Here is a 24,131-nt window from a genome sequence, read left to right on the forward strand (position 1 = left end):
TTGTTTACTTGAAACTGGAGTTAAATGTTTACTTCAATTACATTACATTATGTATGGCTCCAATAGTTTTTCAATAAATGTGTTATTTATTGATTTTAATTTGAGTTTTGAAATTAGAATGCTATTATTTTAAATGTCTTAATTCATTAGTACAGTAATTAATGAGCTAAAAACCAAATCATTTGCCTTAGGAGCAGCTCCTGTTTGTTCCCCATGGCAATGCAGCCAAAAGACATACCATCCTCCCTTGATGTCTGTTGGTAGATATAGTTTGGTAGATTCAAAGTGGGATTCGTCTAAAAACTTTTTACTGTTTTCTCGCTGTTAAGATCGCTGATTTTATCCGTCACAGCAGTACGTTTTTTTGCAGTCTTGACTGGTATTGGATTCATCGGCAGAGTTTGATTAATCAGTTTGTAATGAGTGCATCTGTTATGAGGATCTCAGGGCAAAATTATGGAGTGCAATAGGCTATCATGTTTGCATTGATAATGATACATTAACCCTGTTGCTGGAAAATATTAGTGCATATGATGCCTTTAAACAGTTTGCAGAAGAGGCTCTAAGACGCGGTACACTGTGGGGTGATTTTCGAGGGTAGGCGGAGTGAAAGTGGGAATATTAGTAGTAATTATTGGATGACTGTGGATTGAATGACATAGATTGGGTAGTTGTCGAGTTTTTAGCGGGCCTCTCAGGAATATCGAGTACTGAGAGGTCAATTAGGATAGGAATTTTGTCTGCATGGTGAAGTATGAATGTATTTATTGTTTGAATGAGTATGAATGCGATGCAGTTTGTTAGGTTGTTGGCTTGTTCTGCAAAGGTAGCATAAATTCTTTATAATTTAGGAAGGGTTCTTTGTTGTGCCCTTCCCTCATATATTCTTGTTTGGGAACTATTCTTGTTTCGGGATCATTGGGGATGAAGTGTAATCATTGGGCTGTTATGAGCGAGAGCTCGGGAACGGCCCATCCGGTGTGTGTTAAAAAAAAAAAAAATCAGTTTGTAGAAAATATGACTTCAACTAAGTTTCCGTTTAACATTACACTTATTGACTAAACAATCATCGATATTATCCAATTTTTGATCATGTGGACCTAACCACATTTTCTTTTAGCCTTACATATTTACTTCTTGTAGATGTCTACAACTATTAATCCAGAACAATTGTAGTTTGTAATTATGTAAGTATTAGTGACAAAGTGCTAAAGTTATTTGGTTCATTTGTTTCGGGATCGTCGTTGATTACAAATTCAAACAAACAGTACGTAAATACATGCATGTATTACAAATATTCACTATCGAAGTAGCGAAAATAAAGAGTTAGCTTAAAAAAAGTTACATTTAAACTAAACTAATAAAAACATTTACTGAAAAAATGTAATTTTCAAGTAGATAATGATTGATTTACATTGACTTACTAACTAATTAAATGTCTGAGACAATACATGCTCAAATAAAACAGTACATGTGCATGACAGTCAAAAAAAGTTGGAAAAATAATAACAAATAAAAAAAAAAAAACAAATTTTTTAGTTAGAAAGACAACTAAGAATGAGACCTGAATATTGAAGTGGTGGACATCTTAGCTGGAGTCTTCAGGTCTTTAACCTTTCGGCCTGCAAAAAGGTAAAGTGACCACCAGCCCAAGGTTGGATTGGTTCGTGCCTTGCCAAACGGTTTTCCCTTGTAAAGATGCGTATATATAGTGCTGAACTTGATTAATATTACGAGAACATACTGAAGAGCTATTCTACGTTTTAAAAGTTCGTGATGAGTTTTTTAATCAAACTTAGAAAATTAAGCTAAGTATTAATAAGCCTTTTTTCTGGTGATCTAAATAATAATTATCAGGGAATAATTTTTTTTTTTCTAGTAATTTCTCAAAATGACTCACATTATTAACGAAAATATACAAAAAATATATATATGCAATGTATTGAATAGTTAACTTGACTTTTCAATGGAAAAAATTAATTTCTTTAAAGGTTACTGCGTTGAATTTAAAATCTTTCCGAAAGTCCTTGAATTTTATGCGCACACTAAAGAAAATTGTTAACACTTAAAAAATTATCAAAATTAAGGACAAAAATTAAACAAGAGATAAAATGAAATTTTTAAAAAGTTTGTTCCTAAAAATTACTAAAAGAAATGTATAACTTAGAAGCCATATAATGTCCATGACGTCAGTCACCATTAATTAATGCGTTAGTTTCTTACTTGGCTTTTTTTGTTTTCTTCTTTTATATTTTAAACTTAAGTTTACTAGGATTTACAATTGAGGATGTACTGCGTGTGGAAGTTATATTCTATAGCCCATCCTAGTTCCCCACCGTTTCATATCAGAACTATTGACGTGGACACACATCCATGATAAAATTTGTGGCACTTAGATTAAAAAAGACTTTTATGTCTTATCCCTACCAACCAGAGCTCAAAATATAAAAGGTTTTAACTATGGGAAGAAAGAATATTGCCAATTTCAGTCAATTCTTTATATAAATGAATCAGTCACCTAAAACTGTGAACTTGTACTCTACAAGGTATTAATACATTTAAATTTAAACATCACTATCTTTTTAGTTCCCTCCTTTGATATTTTATAATATTATTATGAATTAACTTAAAAGTTTAATCCTGAATATTTATAATTTTGAAGATGGACGTAAAGCCGGCCTGAAAAATTAGGCATTACTTTAATTTTACTGATTCTTTACTAACATTAAACTAACTGAAAATTTACTGTGATATTTCTACTGATTTAAGAGCATTTTCCGAGGAAAATCTGATGAATTTGTTAAGCGTATTTAGAAAAAATTAGTAAAATTATCTGCATTGTTACCAGAAACAAACGCTAATTTGATGTAAAGGAAAAAAAAAACTATTATCTTAAAGAATTGTTTATTCATATCTGCATTATTTGTGTTTTTAATTATTAGTAATTTAAAGTTATATTTTTTAGTTTTCTTTTCGCCGGTTCAAAATAATAAAAAAATCCCTTTGAGGGAGCTAGAACTAGACCTTCGACTTACAGGCTTACGAGCACCCACAGGCCTGGAGCTGGCCGGTTTTGCCGTAGGGTGTTGTGTGATGGGAGTATTCAGGGTGTGAATGCAAGTGTTTATCGTGTTTTAGGCAAGAAAGTCATGTTTTCTGAAAATAGGCTAATTCATAACCCCGTACGCAAGCCTAAAATAATTGTTTTTTGTTTAATAGTAGAATATTTTACTATAGTTTTTATAGCATTGTGTTGTCTCTTAATTGTGAAGGAATCATCCACGTTATAAATAATAATTTTTCCACTTTGTTTTTTCTTACGAAATAACTTTCACCAAGATGTTACGTCTTATATCTAGAGAAAAGGAAGGAATATGTGCGATGTATTGAATAACAAGTGGACCATCTGAAGGAAGTAGATTTAAGTGATACGTATATTAGTTGTAATAGCATGTCACTAAGCGGTGAATGAGCTGAGGAGTTGCGCACTAGAACCCATTCTCATTCTTATTCTTTAGTTATTATTGCATTTTTATTGTCTCTATTTATTATATACACTTAAAAAGCAAATGTTCTGCAATTATTTTTGTTTAAAGAAGTTGTTATGTACTTAAAAATATCTGGTGTCAAACGCTCGCTATATTTTTTGCAAAAGAAATTCTATTAATTATAGAAATTTATCCTTACATTTTTATTCTTAAAATCTTACTCTTAAATAAGTGAAAGTATTATTAAAATTTTGTCTTCCCATACATTTTATTACTGCAAGATCTTCTCGAATTATTTCTTTTTAGAAAAAATCTCTAAAACTATTCACAGACTTTCATAGCACCAACAATAATAGAAGTGCAGAACTCTGCAAGGAGTGGGAGATGGACCAGGCATAGGGCAGTTCTTCTGACAGGCCAGCTCTTAGGTACAGCTTCAGCGGCCTTTCAGAGTTTTTATTTTGGATATAGAGGAAGCCTGGATTCAGTGTGGTACTCTGACGGTTCCAAGATGAAGGAAAGAATATGTCACTGAGTGTAAAGAGTTGCCTTGGTCTTGTATTTCGTTACCTAGCTAGGTAATTTAGGATGTTTCATTTCAGCTAAGTAAGCTGACTACAGTCTTTCAGGGCAGAAATAATTCCAGGGTCGTCATATTCTAGGACAGCCTGGCAGCCTTGCTGGCCATCAAGTCCTACATAGTCTAATCAAGACTAGTGTGGGTCGGCTTAGAAATCTTGTTGAGAACTGGTTGCCAGAAAAATAAGGTCTTTCTCGATTGGGTGACGGTGTAGGTTTAGGTGGTAATGAAGCCGGGGTTGACCCGGAAAGGTTCCTGAATCCTTTTGTGCCGCAGCAAAATGCCTTGTGGGTGCACGAATATTGGAGAGAGAAACTCCAGGCCAGAAAGTGGCAAAAAAGTTTATTAGCTGCTGTAGCAGGTTTCTGCACCATTACTCCAGCATGGCCAAGAGGCTCTTTAAGTTGATTGTTGCCTTTTTCACGGACATTATAGATTCAACAAATGTACGCATTACATGGAGGTAAAAGAGAACAGCCTGTGCAGCTTCTGCCAGGATGAAGATGAGACAGCGCTGTACATACTATTTATTAGTTTGAGGGACTGGTTTGGCCCAGAGTTCGGCTTTTCGGAGAATACAAACTTCCACCTCTTCACATTTTGCCCAGGAGAAGATATTAAGACTTCTAAGTATACTTAGACATTCAGAACTGGAGCAGGTGATGCAACTTGCCTTAGTACGTAGATCCTCATGGTCGCGTGGCATAGGCTTTCTGGCTGATCTTAAAACAATCTCCTGCACAAACTCTTGCTTAGTTACGGTCGTCAAGTCCCTTTAAGCCTAGCTTTCTAAAGCCTCTAAGCAAGAAACAGTTTACTTGCATGATTTTAAGCAAAATATACAAACTTTCCTAAGTTCATTAACAATTTTGGTGTAAAAATAATTTTTTATTGTATATATTTGAACAATTTATTTTTTCAAGTTCTCTTATCTTAAGTGGTTAAAGTATGGCCTTAAATTGTAATTAATTTGATAAATTATCATTTTTTTTTCAGTAATTAGTATTTTGGCCATCAGAAACAGTTGCAACCTGATGAAACTTGCCCGATGTGTATATTTATATATATTTATTTATTTAATTATTCAAGAACCTCTTAATATATTTGAATAAGAAATCTTTTAAGATTTTTTTTTCCAAACTAGTATAAAAAAAAGTATAAATGGCACAAAAAAAAATGTAATTATAAAAGTAAAAAATTGCCAGAAATAAAAAAATACGCCTTTTAGTTTAACTGTCATTCGCTAGGTTGCAGTAGCAGGCTGGAAATTGCCACAATCTGCTCTGCATTATCATAACTCAAGGCACTTAGGAGTTAGAATAAGCAGGGCAAACTGTTATAAAATAAAAAATAAAAAAACAGGATAAGATAACGTTATCAGTTCAGCACATGTTTAAACATCTGTTTAAAAAGAAAAAGTTAAATTGATTTAAAACATCCATCATTACTAAGACACATGTACCTTCTTAACACTAGATAACGGTTCTTAAAAAAAAAATAAAAAATCTGGTTTAACACCTGAAAAATCTGGTTTCCTCTTGTTTTAGACGAAAATTAAAGGGACTGAAAAATCACAAAAAAAAAAAGTTACACCTTCATTATTTTTTATTATAATTCACAATTTTAGTTCTAAATAGACCTACAAAATAAAGTGTTTTAGAAGTGTATTTTTATACTTAAAATATTATTTTTAAGCGCAATATCGCACACCTGGAAGGTGTGATAACCAATTTCCCGGAATGCTTTATGTTAACGCTCTAATTTCAATAAGAAATGGGGCCCAATAGATAGATAGCAGTAAAAAAAAATGGCTCTTTCAATTTAAACTTAGTACAGTCATGGTATTGACGCAGGTTTAGAACTTTTATAAAACATTTATGTGAAATATTCGATTAAGGCTTGGGATTGGGACGCGGCTCCCTGAATTACCCTTATTTCTTAATTTAAGGACCCATTTAAACTGATTTCTCTTTTCAATATTTTCACATTTTTCGTTAAAGATTCTTAAGATTTCTTAAAAATGTAATTTTTGGCCCACTAATTGCCCAAAAGTAGATCTATTTCTGTTTTTTTCTTAATTACTTTTTTTTTTCTTTTTTTTTTTAAAACAAAATTAGTTTTATAGTAGTTCTGGGGAGGAACTGGTAAACATTGTCTCCTTCTAGTTTGCTACACATATCTAGTATTTGTACGGTCATTTAGTTTGCATGTTGGTAAAAAAATGTGGAGTTTGAAGACCGTTTGAAGTTAATAAAGTTAGAAAAAAGTATGAGTTTTGACATTTGGTTTTTACCACACATTTGAAATCAAGATTTTCTATTGTACCTTCACTCTAAAGATCAATTAAACAAATTTTTAAGTAAGATTTACTGTGCATATTAATAAAAAACGTATGCGTATATTAAGAATTAATATAAAGTAACTGCATACGTTTAAGGGAAATGGTTTACAGAAAATAGTAGCCATTTTTCAAAAATTCTCAGTCACAGATAAAAACTCTATTTTTCAAGCGGTACGTTCCGTTAAGATATTTTCTGATGGTAACCAAACGCAAGTATAATGAACTCTCAGCAGTATTCTTTGTCAACTTGGTGCTCTCACAAATGGTTGAGAATTGCTGTACAAGTGCTTCTGTCTAATATTAGAATAATACGATGGAACACTATTAGTGGTTAAATTAAGCAACTATAAGGCTATAATTGCAGAAATTTCTTGAATTTGTGAGGTGGTTTCCTGCGTTTTCGTCACCGGGATTGTAAGCGATCATTTCCTCAGGGCCAAAAAGAGGCAGACTTTACATGTAGAAGTACTCATTATTAAACATATTAATAATAAAAAATGAGCTTCCGCTCCTGTACAATCAAATTAGGTAATTGAAAGTTAGGCCCCCGCCCAAAAAAGAAATATATGATTACTTAGTGATGATTATTACCATGAAAGTAACAAATGATAAAGATATGATTGAGGATTCGGTGGCAAGAATCACTCTTTTAAGAGCGGACGTGATTTGTAAAGAACAACCGTTGCCCTTGTAAATATGTAAATATTGTTAGTAAGTTAGTTTTATTTTTCTTATTTATATATTTATTTTTAATCTTATTTTAGTTACATTAAGCAAAACGTTGGAGGTTGTGGGCGTGATTTCCTGACTTGCGAACAATAGATCACAAGAGGATGTCCCATCACCGGACACGCGTCCGCGTTGGAAGATGAATGAAAAGATTACTGAGATGTAATTCAGAGTAGTTCCAACAGTCTTCTATTAAGTGCCATTTCACTGCCTTGATGGTTACTTCTGCCATTTTTTATATTATTAAGAATTGAATATGTAACAAAAAGGAAATCTGAATTTGTGAAAAATCGCTACACTGGAAGTGACAGGCGAATTTTTTTGACCAGGGGATGTGACAATATGGTTTTGGTGAAACGGCTGACCACACACTCTACTGACAGACAAATTTGATACATTTTTTTTTATACTTTGGTGTCCTGAGTACCTGAAACGGACATTTCTGGTGTAAATTCGGAATCGGAAATTTGGCAGGATCACAGTTCATCCTCTTATCAGTGAGGTAAAAGGAAGTAAAAGTACCAAGGTGAAGAGAACTGAGATTTGTAGTTGAGGCAGTCATATGATTGAACACACCTCCTTCCCATTTTTTTAGTCTATAAACTATTTCTCGCTTTAAAATTAAAAAAAATAATAATTATAAGAAAATACTAGTGTGTTATTTCGTGCCAATTATAATCGTTGGCAAAAATGTATATGTACTATAAAAATTATCACATGACACGTTTACCCCGCGCACACCCACAGTACATGCGGTCACAAACTGGTTGTATTGCGTCATGGCTCGATGAACCAATCAGTGTGCACCATTTGGCCGAGCCTCCAACAACTAGGTGGGGATATGCAAGGAAAGTTAAAAATACAGAAATACATGGTCACCGGAGAACGGTTGGTCTGAAGGTTAAAACCGCTTCTCTTGCTTTTTTATTTCATTCTTCAGACACCCGTGTGGAATATTTTTTTTGCAACAGCTGCAATTACAGCTGATGTAATTTTCTGTGTAATCAGTCAGAAAGCATTAATGGCGTTGATCTTTTTTTTTAATTACTACATTAAAAATTGCAATTATGTATAGCTTTTTTTTTTGAACAATGACGTTCATTAAAATATGGAACAGAGTAATAAAACCAAAAGTAATATATTTTAATATTTATGTTGTTTCTGCAAGAATTATTGCCTTGTTTTATTGCGCAAAAAAGCAAATTAAACATCCTTTGTGTATAAAGTTACGCAATAAAAGTTTAGTTTTTCCAAACTATTTATTCAAACAACTCTATTAACATGTTTGCTTACTTTTGACGACTATAGATTCAATGAATAAATAACCTTTTTTTTTAAAAAAAAAAAAAATTGTAAACAAAGTAATAATTATTTTCCTTATAATAATGTATAAAAATTCATTTAAAAATGCTGGATCATGTTGTTATGTTTAGAAAAAGCACTAGTAGTGACGTCTTTGTTTTCAAGGTATCAGTAGTAGGATCTGGACTGTACTTGGTTTATTAGGCGTCACGGGTAAACGTCGGGACTAATTTGTTTATAAGGCGTCGATATTAGACGTTGGACAACTTTGTTTACAAAGCATCGCTTGTAGTTTACAAACTATATTGTTGACAAGTTGTTTGCTGCTATAAGATTTCCATGATATATAGACTGCCACTTTTTTCTTTTTTAATTTATTTTGAAAACACTTAGAACTTTTAAAATTCCATTATTTTCAATTAAATTTATAACTTGGAAGAAGTATGAAATCATCTTAAATCCTATATTCGTAGCTTGTTTATTTTTTCTTTTATTTATTGTTCATACATTTGTAAGTAATCAAGTTATGTATGTAGTAGGCCTATTTTCATGACTTTTTCCACATCATTTTTTTATATTCAACGAGAATTTCGTGTCCCCCAAGATGCTCTCTTCAGTGTAACTTTTTGATCATTGTGAGAAAAGTCAAGACCAGCGACCAGTAACCTGCGGGAATAGGAGGTGAGCCGTTGGCCGTGACCAGCAGCAGTAGCTAATAGTATGTTTTTACACGTATGACGCTTTCTATTCCTAAGTAACCCTTTTTCAGCTAGAAAGCTTCAAACGCCGTAGGGCGAAAATAATAGCCTAGGCATGACGAAGTTTTTTCCACCATTGGACCATAGTTAACAGAATTGTCAGTGTTGTATGCCTAACTTAACTTCTAAGAGGAGACCTCCTACATCGGCTCAAACATAGGTAATAGGTGCCTCTCACCAGACTCGTGACTTTAAATACTAGTCCTGGCTATCTCTCGTGACCCTACCATAATCCCGAAAATGTGAGGAGAAATTAGGCAAGTAGTGGGCAGTGGACCTCCTGTCCACAAAAAAAAACCTTCTTTGTGAATTATAACAAGCCTAGGCAGGCCTACATATTCATGCGACAGGGGTAGTTCTAATCTAAGCGAAAATGAAATTTTTCTCGTCTGAGCGCTTGGAAATTCGGAATATAGAGGCGTAAGGCTCAGATCGCTTGACTTGGTCAAGCTTGGGAGTGGTCCTAAAGAGCTTTCAAGGCCCTTGAACTAATTTGAGGATAGTAAAATGCCTCAGAATTGCAAGCACCTAAGAATGGTTGAATAAAAAGTTGCAGCATCAGTAAGTGACGGTTTATTATGAAGAAAAGGAACCCCTGCTTGTATTATGTCAATTCGAAGGGCGTAGGATTCTTTAGAAGGATTTTGAAATAACTTAAGAGTTCGGTTCTTCGTAGAAGAAAGTCTCATACCTTCATACTTTGCCCAGGAGACTCTCACCAAACTCCTAATTCTAATTAAACTGATAGGGCTGGATGAAAGTGCTCTAACCATTGGGTGCTCAGTAGAACCTCTGAATCGTAGTGACTTTTCTGGCCTAACCCCATTGAGTCTAATTAACACACAAAATATATCTTCTTTTTTTTATTATTAAAATTAAGGGCTCCGGTACTAGTGGAAATGAATAAATGTTTAGTTTATTTGAAGAAAGTTCCAAATTAATATTACTTATTAGTTGCGTAAAGGTTTTTATCATAGCTATTGAAAATTAAGAATTTATTTTTATTTTATCAATAATTATCTATCAGTATTATTCGTAGAAATAGTTGGATAATATAATAATCGGTCACCTAGTAAAAAACCATGGTCAGAAGTTCTAATTCCAAGGTAAAATTACTACATACATATATATCTATCATATACAAAAAAGCCCATTATTGCTGTTATAGTTCTAATATTTTATTACATAAGTGACCTTTTTTTTCAACAAGCATTGATAACGTAATGGCTTCCTAGTCCATATGAGTTTGTTCTAAGGTTATGGTAACTTTGCCAACATATGTTGCAAAATATAACCTCTCCTCATGTTTGTTGGTATACTCGTATTCCGACAAAGTGTTGGAACAATGTCTATGAAAATTATTGAAAATGATTATTTTTTAATTTTTGTTAGTTATGAATATATCAGGCGGATGGTTATCAAGGTAAAGAGGTTCATTATTTTCCAGTTTATCTTTTTATCGGGTCTCGTTATGATGTCTATACTATCTATTGCTGTTGACAATTCAAACTGGTTACAAGTTTTATTGAATAAACCGGTTGTTATTGAGATTTCAACTTGGCAAAAACACAAGAATAAAAAACACCACAAACTTGTAATCTCATTTTTTGATTTTTTTTTTTGTTGGAACGTAATTTTAAATGCATCGAAATTAAATATTCATTTTTTTAAGTCACCTTCTTATTTTAATTTAAAATGGGAATATTACTAGTTTCAAAGTTGCTATTTCAGTAACGTAATGTAGCATTTTTGCTGGAAATGTCAGTGTTGTATGCTTAACTTCTAAGAGGAGACCTCCTACATCGGCTCTAACGTAGGTAATAGGTGTCTCTCACCAGACTCGTGACTTTAAATACTAGTCCTGGCCAACTCTCGTGACCCCACCATAATCCCGAAAATGTGAGGCGAAATTAGGCAAGTAGAGGGCAGTGAACTTCTTTTTCTGTTAATTACAATAAATTCTTCAGCTGTTTCTTGTTTAGAACCGACCTCATATCCAGATAGTCTCGTTTTAAATTATTTGGCTCTATGAACCATGATTTTTCGTTTATACCAAAGTTTGGACAGTTTCATTTCCCTTTCTCTTGCACATACTAACTCACACGAAGTGGCACTAGTTAAGAAGAGTGCTTATGGTTCATTCAATTTTGATAGTTTTGTTGGAGGTAACCTATGGCTTTTTTTTTAACTTTTCTATCATTCACCACCAAAAACAGATGTAACTTTTGTCCTATTATCACTTTCATAAATGTGATCTCTTTTCCACCTTTGAGTGGAATGTCTTTTTATTAAGGGAATTATTTGAAATCAGTTTTCCAATCAAGAAATTGACTAATTGAAATACCAATACAATGCATTATTAAATAATTTCTTTCCTGTTATGGAACATATTTTAGAACTGCCTAAATACCCAGTATTTTCAAATTTTCATTGCTTTGCGTTAGTTTTTTTTAAAATTAAGTGTTCCCCGCATAAATATTCGCCTGATTAACTTTATTAATAATGATTTTCCAATTGGTACCATTCTTTGATCCTCTTTAGTTATGGCCATCTGAGAATGGTAGTTCTTGAAACCTCATTTCATTGACCTACCTCGTGGTTCCTCCTTATCATCGATTTTGTTTCCTATGTCTATCGCTTCATCTCGTTCCTGCCCATTTATAATTACTTTCATAATATCAAAATGTTAGAATTAAAATGTAGGATTAAAAAGTAAATTATAAAAAAATTGAATCGAGTTATTTGCTAGCTTTTTTGAAGAAATATTTTTGCCGGTAAAAACAACCGTGAAAGTATTGTATTTAAGGAGTAAGTCCTTGAAAACATGTGACTCTCTGGCGGCTAGAGTTGTCAGTCTGGTTTATTTCTGGTTGAAGTCTCCTCTATTATAAAATTTATGAAGGAAACGTTTTAAGGATCATTTAAGGTTTATACACAATTTAAAATCTTACCAGATTTGGAAGGTTTTTCTCAGGATTCTTAATATATTATTTTCAAGATATTACAAAGGCTCTATTCTCTTAAATTGTTCGATGAAGTTTTATGATAATTATAATCTGTTATTGGTAAAAAAGGAGCGTTGTAATAATTAATGGAGTCCCAAGTTCCACCAGGAATCCAAACCGTTTCTTCAGGATTGTTATTCCACCGTAAAGCATTTTCTTTGATTTTAGCCATCTGCAAGAGTTTATGAACTCTTGATTTAACAATTTTTCAATGAATTCTCTTTAAGTTCTTCAGAAGTAACATGAAATCGTAGTTTAAAAAAAAAAATCATTCCCCCCTCATATTAAAAAATATTTCCCTCTTATGAGGTTTTCTGGCCATTGTTAGTAATATCTACCTGAGTTTCCGCTTAGAGTGTTAGGTGTTCTTCTGCCAGGTGAAGTAGTTTTAAATAGTTCTAGTCTTTGGATAATAATTTATTTATCTTTTAATCTTGTTCACTTGTTCTTAATTCTTCCCAATGCCATTTTGCCGTAGCAAACTGATTCAACCTATTAACCAAAATTACCTTTTCTATTTAAAAATGTCCAACTACTTTATTCTCAAACTGTACTGCCAGTTCTTTTTCTTTGTGCGATCCAAATATTTCCTTACTGAATCTGTATTTATTTTCGTACTATTAACGCCCATGTCCAACTGGTGTCCTAATGAACACACGTAAAAGACACCACGCCGAATTGTATTTACTTAAACTCTAGCTGATATATTGAGTCGAACAAAGTTCAATCTCCAATAGCATTCTGCAGAACAAAATTAAGTTCTTCAAACGAATAATAAATGAAAAAAAAAATGCAAAAACGGGTAGTGAATTCAATTGTTTATTAAGATGCCCTAGCTATTGTTAAGAGATGATCTGGTATTATAAGGCCTCAGTAGCCTGGGGCATAGTTAGTTCCTTTGTTCTTTTAGTCCAGGTCTGCAATTTACTTTTCCTTTCTTTTTGCATGATATTAAACCTTTGCAAACTTTTATGCCTCTTATATTAACTAAAGCAAAGGTTTAAAAATATTGCAAGAGTAAGAATTGGCTGTCCTAGCATGGATAACTTGTGACTGGTAATTACTAGTGAAAGTGTGCCATTTGTCTTGACTTAAGAGTTGGATTTGATGCTTGGTATGTAATATGCTGGCTTCAGTGACTGCCTTTCCAGTCCACAAGCTCCAAGGGCTATCTATAGCTGGAGGATGTTCGTCAGGTAGATCTCCCCTCACCCCGATGGCATATGAAGATGGGAGAAGTCCCAGTAGTAGATGTTCTAACCACAATTCTACAAGGCTTCCTCTTTAAAACCAGCCCAAATTTAGGTTTCCATTCTATAGGAAACCTATATCTAAAAGGCTAACTCTCGTTGACTCCACCTCAGTTACAGAAATGGTGGAAAACTTGCACCATTTCCACCAAATAACCTTAAGCAGACTCCGAGGATGAATGTGAAGAATCACAAGACGTCCTCCTATCTCAATTCCCATAGTTCTATCCTGTAAATTTTGTCCAAACTCGGAATTTAAAAATACATTTTATATTATGTATTATTAAATTATAATTTATATAATACATTTAAATTTAAAAATTCTTAATTCAACTGTAAAGAATTTTATGTTGACTGATAAAGAATTTACAGCAGTAAATTTTTCACTATCTTTGATTATGCAATAATCAGAAACTAATAAATTGTTATTCAGTCAGTGAATAATGTAAAGGAATGAAGAAAAAAAAAACTCAGAGAGGAAAATTACAAAGCGATAGGAACAGAAAATATACATGTTACGCTGATAAAAGAAATTAGTTTCAAGGCAGAATTGTTCAAACATTTTTAATATTCGGTATAAATTTTACACAAATAAAATTATTTGTTAAAACATAATGGAGACCAGATGTCATTAATTCGTGACATATTGCATCATTAATAGAATGAAAGAAAGAATAGATCTAGCAGGCATGTAGGGTGATACAGTCGAGCCTCCCAGTAACAAACAGTGTTATCGCTCGTCCAAAAGTCATGCTGTTTACGTCATCAACTATTGTTCTACTTCTTTCGCTGATCAGTTATTTTATTTTTTTTTTATCACGGAATTTTTATTTTTTGAACAGTTCAAACTCTTATCATATAATTTCAAGTATTTCCTTCTTTAACTAATATTTAAACGCCTGATTTTTGAAAAGTTGCATGTCTCAGTTTGGTACAATTTTATAGGTTTATATAATTTAATAAGCCTTGTCCCGTAATTGCTAGAGCTGTGCTGAACTGTCCCCTGACCTCTGTTCTGTGACCTCTTACGCGATATAGGCTACTCATCACATGTTGCTACTGATCTCTTTTTTTGTCAATTAAATACGTTTCCTTTAAAAAAAAACTGACGTGATCAGATTCTCTTTTTTCCCTCAAACTGTGAATTTTGACAAAATGTTGCTGGTAAAATGACAAAACTTTCAAAAATGACACTTAGGAAAAATGCTTACGCCCAACCATTCTCCCAGAACTACCCTAAAACGATTTTTCATAGAAATATTGTTCTAGTAAAAGTTACAGATTTATGTTATATTTAGCAAAGAGATGCTTCTGCTTAAAAAATTTCTTTCACATTTAGGATTTTAGCAACCAATCTTCGCTAGACATAAATTTTGAATCAACATGATCCACAAACATTCACTGATAAACACCGATTAAGTCGTAGGTGGTTCACATTCGGTTGCCTGCGGTATTCTTTGGAAATGCGAGGCACACATCGTGCTATTATTTCCAAGAAGATTTTGGAACTTTGTTTCTACCCTCTACAGCCCTATCTAGAGATAGTTTCTAATTCTAGGAGGTTTCTAATTTATTAATTAATAAAAGTAGAACATCACTTTGCCAATTAATGTAAGTCATTAGATTATCCGATTAATTATGGATAAATAGTAAATTTTAGTTTTAAAGTATTGTTTACGCGAATTTTATTTATTTCAAGTGATAACCTTCACTTCTTCACTTGAAAGTCAATAGATTCCCCCCACAATTTTTCAGATCGTATGTAAATAATCATTTACGTGATCACTGTCATAAAGTAAAGTTTCTACGTAATAGAATAAAACAAACTTATCAATCATTTAATTCGTTTTAAGAATATTACTTATAATTATATTGCGACATCTTCCATCTGAAGTGGTAAGAAAAGACCAATAAATCAAATGAATTATGACTTTAAAGAAAAAAAAACTTGTTGCTGTTCCCTTGTTGATCATATTTGAAAAGAGAGGAAGTGGCCAGGTTAGTTTAGGAGCCGCCAAATAGTCTTATACTCCTCATTCCGTGTCATCCTCAGCATGTCTAACTTTTCCTCATTCAAACTATATTTGTAAACGCGCAGAAACCGCGTCCTTGGACTCATCGTTAGTGATAAAAATGACATTAACTTTATGATACAATGAAAAAAATTCATTTTCATTTTTCCTTTTAAATTTGAGTCACTAAAAAAATTCATAAAACAAACAGTTTGTTTACAAATACGTCACAATAGGGAAATAAAAATTGAATTAAAAAAACATGATTAAGATAATGTGGCTGGGAAGAAGTTCAAAGTTCAAGAGGTTCAAAATTGTCCACAATTATAGATAATTACCATGGGTAAACTTTTGACTGGACAAGTTTTTAATTAATGGTGCTTAAGGCAATATTTTAATGTTTAATATTTATAATAATTCTACAGTTTCCTCGAAGATTTTAGGGAAGTTGCCAAAAGGCCACGCTTCATTGCGCCCTTCAAGTGTCAGTGTTTTGGAAACTAACGCACTTAGAATTTAGAAGTCAGAAACATTAATGTCGTATAACCCGTGTTCATTTGAAGGGCTAGAGTTGGTCCTATGGGTTTGCTAAACCAGGAGCGTAGTACAAACGTATTATCTCTGTTGTGGCAGTGTTAGTAGAGTTTTGGTTAATAGGATACTCTGTACTATCGAAACAGATCTATCGGGCCACCCCTAGAGTGAAGTAAAACTCTCCCAGCTTCTCTAGTCAGCGCTGGCTGATGCAACTTAAGACCACTCCAACGCTTCCAATTGTTCTGAGGATAGCTTCAACCAAATTTAAGAAAACTAGGCTTACCAATGGGCCCATTCTTGGCCGAAAGGAATGCCAGTGGTCAGCGCAAACCTTTCTCTGATGCCTAAAGTCCCTCCTCCATCTCCTCTCCCAAGAAAGAGAGAGTCAATACTCCTCCGTTACCTGGTAACCAAGCAGCCTCTCTGGAGAAATCAGAAAGGACTTTTTTATTTCGAGGGAGCGCCTGATTCTTCAGAGGTTCCTTCTCGACTGGCACAGTCATTCCTTGCCATCCAACCTTTGACCTGATTCGTGACAGCTTGAATATGGATTAGTTTTTACTTTCCTGTGGGCCGTCTAAACTTGAATAGTTGCACATGTCAACGAACCTTGAAGTGTTGTTGGGAAGGGTTCAGTTGTTGAGTTGTTTTTGACTGCGGAACCTTTAGGGACGAAAAGCTTTGAAAAAGCAGCTAGGTCTCTTTGTTTATATCCATTCATAAGAGTAAGAATCTTGCTGATTATCACAATTGACTTATACCAGAAATACACGTTACGAATTGCCTGTTGCATGTACGATTAATTGGTGTGGCAGCTTAATTCAAAAACAAAATTGCAGTAGGTTCAAATTTTGCATTTTGGTATAGTTATTATCAGAAGAACTCGATTAAAAAAAAAACATTCGGACAAAATCGATTAACAGTAATTATTAATATCGATCAGATTACAAGTTTTTTTGGTAATTGGAGTTAACTAAAAAAAAACTGCTCTAACGCTTCCTTTAAACTCGATATTCAATTGATCCCATACTTTTATTAAGGTATGTATGTCTTTAGTTAGGCGTAGAAAGAGATTGTCCAGCATAAAATTATTAGAATGGGTTATCCAAATTATTTTTCATGAAAAGTAAGTTTAGTATTGAAGCAACGTTAGGCATTATTTGCCCCTGTGCTTAAATCACAGCATGTTAATAACGCACTGTATTAGTGTAATCCATGTGTTGTGTCCTCTATAAATGCCGTTTTCTAAAAAGAATATATACAGGCCCAAATTAATCAGTTCTGATCAACACATAGATTGCTTGGACGGTTTCTCTTCATGTCTATTCTGTATTGAATTATTCTTCTTCTTGTGGAAGACCTACATCTAACAAACCGGAGTCCACGCTGTAAAAAATCACGAAGGATTATTTTTCAAAATTTTCAATCTCAAGTACTTGTATAATTATAAATTGACTATGTTATATATTCAATATTGCACATAAAAACCAAAGTGCTTTTCAAAATTTCAGATAAAGCAAAAAAAAACTCATTCTAAGATTTTTTTTAAAATTACAATACAAATAGGTGATAATAAATGAACAAAAAATAATGAAATATTAAAATAGAAAGAAAAACAGCTAAAATAATTATTATAATGCAAGGTCGTAAAAAAATCAAAAGCCAACTCCTCCTTAGTTACCTGTTATTGCATCGTTCTAACAACCAAGCTAGAGGAGCCAATCGAGTAGTAACTGGCATTCCATTCGCCATATAGTGGGGGGTACGAGCCCCCTATATAATGAACTGGAGCCGACATTTAGTCAATCATATGGTCTTGACAGTCTTTATGGCCACGTCATGTCCAACTTCTTTTCTCTTACAAACTTTTAATTTTTTTTCCAAATTATTTTAATTTAGTCCATTCCATTAAGTTATATATTATATTTTAATTAGATTATTTTTTTTTTGGTCTTTTCTTTCCGCCCCTAAAATATATTTTATTCTTTATTAACAAGATGCCAGAATTTTTGGAAAATAATTATGTTGTAGATGATGCGTAAGTTTTTTATTTTTAATTTTTTGAAAAATTTGTTCTAATTTTTTTTGTTGCAATTTTGTGCTATTATTTTAACAGCTTATGTATTTTATTTCAGCTTCTGTATTATATTATTTACTGTATTATATATTTTTCGATTAATTTTAAAAATAACTAAGATTAGTTAGCTGTGATTTAGCTTAAATTTATAAATAACTTTTAACTTTTCAGGGAAATACCAAAAGAAAACCCTTTCGATCAATATAGATTGTTAGTAGCGATGGTGGGTTAGCCGTAGTTAGTTTGGCTAGGGCAGGTCTTCCCAGATTATTCATCACTAAGTTCTTCTACGTACATACATTTTGTTTAAAAAAAATTCATTTTCATCTTTTATTCAAACTTATTAAATCTTGAGGTTTCTTTTAAACTTTCCTTTAGACTTCAGAGAGTGGTAGAGAATATCTAGGTTCCACCAGAATCCTTCTAAAATCGTTAATTTCTGAATTAATCTCAAGCAATGGAGATATGAAATTAAAGAAACTCTTTTCTGTCTTAAATATAAATTTCAAAACACTAAATATCTTTATAATAATATTAAAATAAAATTCAAAAAATCGTTAAAAATGTACTGACCACGGTTAATGTGGCCCTTTTGGTGCCACCCAATTTGGCTAATTTTGAACAGATTTTATCGTAGGATACCCGAGGAGAGTACTAAGATTCTCCCTTTCTTACTCTTCCGCATGTATATTATAATAAAAGATACTTCAGAGGAGAATCTAACTTCATCCCTCCGTTAAAACCTCGCTAAAAAGAAATTTTTCGGGAAAAAAAAATCTGTTCCAATTAAAAGTAATGTGTGTACAATATGATTTAATGTGTGTACAAAATTTAAAAAATCGTAATTATTTTCAGAAAATCTGAAAAATTTGCTATAAAAGAGGTAGTACCAGTTAGGGTTGCTTTGGGAAACACAGTTAGTCGAAGGCCCACCTAAATCAAATATCGAAATTGAATCTTCTAAGATTTTTCCATTTTTTATTTATGCTAACCATCAAACCACAAGTGGGATTTCTATTTAAATTTTTTGCACATTACCATTGAAATCTGTTTTAATTTTTAAACAAAAAAATAAAAAAAAAACTCTAACAGTATAGGATCTAAAAAGAATTTGCTAAATCTGAATGATGTAAAATCTAATGAAACCACAAACCCATCTACAACAAAACCACAAAGAGAAAAAGAAACTGTCTATCTATTAAATAATTTAAATTAATTAAAATAGAATTTATAAATGTATATTCCCATATTATATAATATTGTCCTAAAAGTATAATTTTAATGGCTTTTTACACGCATTTCAATTAAAGAGCAACAAAAAAAAAAAGAAATCTCTGGTATCGAGGCTTTGATGGTGTAGCTATCTAGCGTATTTTCAAGTAATTAACAACATTGGCCCATTTTTGCCCAATAATCAAATATTTTAATTTTATGGGTCGCTCGAATTCAAGTATATAATAGTTCATACCAAAAGTCAACTTAAAAAGAGATATTTAGAGCTAAAGTAATTGATTTTTCTTTTTAGCATTAAGAAATTGATTAATAAGGTTTATTTGAGAAAAAACTTGAATCAATTTGGATGATCTAGTTATTACTTAATACTTCTAGAATATCAAGAAGATGTACGTTTATAAAAAGAATAATAAAATCAATAGTTATTAAATATTTTAAAAAACTCCCTATTCATAGTTGTAACTAAGACACTATTTATTTTGTTGGTCTTCTTTCAGTTATTTTATTTTTGAACTTTTCGATGATAGCTTTAAATTTATTATTAAACTATTATTATTATATTATTGTTCTTATATAATATAAGAATCTTTATAAATTAACATTTCAGCTAGTTTATTATTTTAAAGAAGCTTTTTTTTTTTTTTTAGTAAATATATATTTTTCTATTTTTGTCTAATTTTTCTTTTAGTCTGTCTCCTAGGTTTCATAGCCTTATTTAATACAATACATTAAGAATAGAAACAAAACAAAAAAAACATATGCCATTATACATTTTTTTTTTTTTGTGCGTTAGTTACAACTTTAAAGTCATGAGAATTATAAAATGAACGTTTTTACTTCTTCCTTTAGGTAAAATGTCATACAATCAATTTGTGGATATTAAGTTTTTCTTTTAAGTACAATCTAAAAAAAAAGAAAAAGAATATACAATTTTTATTCATTATTTAATTTTTTTCGTTACAGATATTTGAAAAGTTTGAGATCAAAGCAACGAAATTTAAATTATTGTGATGTTTTTACCCAAAATGCACGTAGTCTTAGTATCAAATCTTTTCCTAAAAAGGTAAGTTTTTTTTTTTAAACATTTTAATATTTTGTAGTTAAGTTAATAAAGCATTGATATTTCGTTGTTTTAGTTAAGACTCAATTATGAACTTGAGTGGTATTTATTGTTTTTGTTTTTTTGTAACATTGTTAATGCATTTTTTGTTTAAATAATTTTTTATGCACGAGTAATAGTAGCTGGAAGAAAAATTACACTTTCAATTGAATTTTAACTTTCATGTCTACAACGTAATGTTTTGTAGAACCTGGAGTTGAATTTGAAATTGTTATTTTGCTTTATTATCCTTCATTAAACAAACAAAAAAATTCTTATTAGTTGTTGTTTTATTTTATTGTTATTCGTCTAAGTTAATGTAGAATTATATAAGACTATAAGGGGAATTAATAAGGATAAATTTTCATTAACCAAACCTCACCAAAGATCGTCTTACGTAGTAGTTATATATTCGTCGTCATTGATTTAACTAAAAGAAAAGGTATCATTGCACCACAGTCGGTTTCTGTAGAGTTTAGTACATTACCCTCACTTAACTTAAGAAACTTTGTAAAACTGCAGAGAGGTGCCAACCAGCGCATCATGGTGTAAGTTTTTTTCGTTGCTACAGAATTAATAAAAAGTCAGGAAATATTTGATTTTCTGCTTTAAACTAATTTCCATTTTAAGAGCTGGCGTCCCTTAAAGTAAAATGAAAAAATGTAAAATTAGTTTTAAATTAGAAAATACAATAAATTAAAAGGTGTTTTTCTTCACAATTAAAGGCATTACTAAAGGAGTTACTATTGTTATGGGGGCTTCATCCTCCCCTGATCACTACACGATACTATTTCGGAGAGCTCGGCTCCCTGGCCACCCTAGAGCCCTTATTGGGCATTTATTCTAACGAAAATAATTAAACCCTCTTTCTATTGAAACCCGATCATTATTTCTGAATAATGTTTTGTTCTTTCATGAATTCATTTTTCATGCACCATATTATTGAAAAAGAAGTACTAACATTCTATTGATGGCTCGTTGAAAAAGGTGGATTTTTTTTCCTAAGATAGGCTTTTCCAACATTGTACATTTTTGTATTTATTTAATGTCTCTCCCTTTAATGTATTTGCAAACAGAACCGGTACGTAAAGATCAAGGAGAGTTAGAGGTTGAATACAGTTTTATTTGAATTTTTTGAAGGTCATATAGATGTTTGATTAGGTTCTAAACAATAAATCAGGTGATCAAATAATCAGGTGATACTAGAAAAACAATGTGTGATCTGTAGGATTGTTAAGTGGAACAATGATAAATTAATTGATTATTTTGTTTAGCCGGTCTGGCCGAAAAGGACTCGAATAAGAAAGAAGAAATTTTGAAGTTACTAGTTTTAAATTGCCATGATTAAAATTAAACATAATTTTAATGAACAATCAAAAATTTCACTAATTAACAAATGTGTTATTACAATAAATTAATAAATTAGTAAACCTCCAATGAATGTGGCGTTTCTCTCCGTTCAGGCTAGACTAGTCTAACTTCTAATCTTTTGTCTTTACAATGGCAAGGTCTAAATAAATCTTCAAGGTTATTTCCTAAATATAATTTTAAAACCAAAATATTAAAATGTTTGATTAAAATTTGTATCATTTCTTTTTCAATTTTTTAAATTAATAACAGCTTTATTAATTTCAAAAAATTATTTTCCAAATTGTTTAAAAAACAAAATTCTATTTATTTATAACTTAAAAGAATTTTTTACATTATTTTTTGGCAAATTGATTTTTATTTTTGTCTTTTTTTAAAAAAAAAAAATCACTTAAGATATAATACACTCAAAAACCTACTGACGCGGTGAGTGATGGTAGAAAATAATCTCGAGATCCGGAGGCTTCTTTACCAAGCTATAAAAAAAAAACTGTGGTCGGTGGAAAAATATTACTTTTAAACTAAGATTTTGTAGAAGGTAATGCACCAAAAAATTCTAGTCATATGGTATTTAACTATTTAAAAAACTATTGTACACCTTTGCAAGTGGAAAAGGGTTTCCAACTGATTTGCCGGACATTCCTCGTAAAGTTCAATGTGCTGGTACCTTTTCCACTTAAATCATGGTGCTTCAATCCTCTTTTACATTTCTCTCGCTTGAATTACGGTAGACTTTTGAGCATTAACCCCCCTCACTGTCTTGTAACGGACCATGGTCAACAATTATTTTAATTAGGTCGATGTTATTTTCATTTCTTTCAACTCTGGTACGAAAATTGAATTCGATAAACCAAAAATGCTCCTTTAATCGGATGAATTATATTAAATTCCCACTTGTTTTCCAGATCCAAGAATTTGTGGAATGCGCAATCACAATGTGCGAACCAAAAGAAGTACACATTGTCGACGGATCGGAAAAGGAAAATAAAATGTTAATTGAAAAGTTGGTCTTTGATGGAACGTTAATTCCTTTGACAAAAATGAAAAACTGGTAAGAGAAAAAACAAACTAGAAAAACAATGTTTTTTTCATTAAACATAAATCACTTGTCATTTGTGGTGAATAAATAAGTTATATAAATGAATTAATTAATTTGGAATGATTTGAAAATAGTTGGCTGGCTAGAACAGACCCAAGAGATGTTGCAAGAGTTGAAAGTAAAACGTTTATTACAACAGAAAATAAAAGGGATACAATACCCGAGCCAAAATCTGGAGTCAAAGGAACTTTGGGTAATTGGTTATCACCTGAAGATATGGACAAGGCAATTCAAGAAAGATTTCCAGGCTGCATGAAAGGTATTTTTTTTTTAATTTTAAATATTCTTCATCTTATATTACATTTATAACTAAATAATGGATATTTTATTTTATTCACAGATCGTATTATGTTTGTCATTCCATTCTCCATGGGTCCTGTTGGTGGACCACTTTCTAAACTTGGTGTCCAAATTACTGATTCTGCCTACGTCGTTGCATCAATGAGGATAATGACTAGAATGGGCGAAGCAGCGGCTGAGGCTATGAAAGAAGATTCTGTTATTGTTAGAGCATTGCATTCAGTCGGTAGGCCGGTGAGCGGGGTTAAGATGGCAACCTGGCCTTGTGATCCGGAAAGGACTATCATCATGCACAAGTAAGTTAATGAGGCAATAAAAATCTGCATATCACTCACTACTCGATCGTGACTTATGGGGTAAATACCCCTTTCGGAGGAACTTACAAGTAATATCCTCTCATGTCTCATAAAAATAGAAACCAGTAAACCTCGACAGCCATTTGTGACATATTTAGAATACAACATAGTCATAGTCATAATACAACATTCTTATTTATGCCCATCTCGTAGCTCAAAAGCCATAAGATTAAATTAAATTAATTTTTATGCCCACCACCCAAGGTCTTTTACATTTGTTAGTTTTTCATCTAATTTCTTTTCATAAATCTTTTAAGTATTTAATTCTTGATTGATTTATTTACAGGCCATCTGAAAATAAAATAGTCAGCTACGGAAGTGGCTACGGTGGAAATTCATTACTAGGAAAGAAATGCTTTGCTTTGAGAATAGGCTCTACTATTGCAAAGAGCGAAGGATGGCTGGCAGAACATATGTTGGTAAGTTTTAGAAAGCATTAAAATCTTAAGAGGGAAGAATTCTCGTTGGGAAAACCTCGATACCTCCTCTTACTGCAATAGTGCTCACTTCAAATTGTACAGAACGTTCAATTATCTTTAAATTAGCCGAGTGGAATGGACTTGTCTTGTAGGTGGACGAAAGGAGCAGTTTTGCCTT

General features: G+C 32.0%; 1 protein-coding gene across 6 annotated transcripts in view; it reads left to right on the forward strand.

Annotated features, from left to right (window-relative positions):
- The window catches only part of LOC141455450 (phosphoenolpyruvate carboxykinase [GTP]-like), a 37,909-nt gene that overhangs the window by 8,880 nt on the left and 4,898 nt on the right, over positions 1–24,131 (forward strand). For 3 of the 6 annotated variants that reach the window (XM_074130527.1, XM_074130529.1, XM_074130530.1), the window contains 5 exons: positions 20,276–20,375; positions 22,685–22,830; positions 22,953–23,137; positions 23,219–23,474; positions 23,821–23,953. In XM_074130527.1, coding sequence (XP_073986628.1) covers positions 20,276–20,375; positions 22,685–22,830; positions 22,953–23,137; positions 23,219–23,474; positions 23,821–23,953 — 820 coding nt within the window. Of the gene's footprint in view, positions 1–10,577; positions 10,622–17,828; positions 18,041–20,045; positions 20,162–20,275; positions 20,376–22,684; positions 22,831–22,952; positions 23,138–23,218; positions 23,475–23,820; positions 23,954–24,131 lie in introns of those variants that run through there. The other 3 variants (XM_074130532.1, XM_074130528.1, XM_074130533.1) reach the window with 3 other exon arrangements.

Source organism: Rhodnius prolixus, unplaced genomic scaffold (genome assembly GCF_049639745.1).
Source record: "Rhodnius prolixus isolate KJV_2025 unplaced genomic scaffold, Rpr scaffold_4, whole genome shotgun sequence".
Classification (NCBI taxonomy): domain Eukaryota; kingdom Metazoa; phylum Arthropoda; class Insecta; order Hemiptera; family Reduviidae; genus Rhodnius; species Rhodnius prolixus.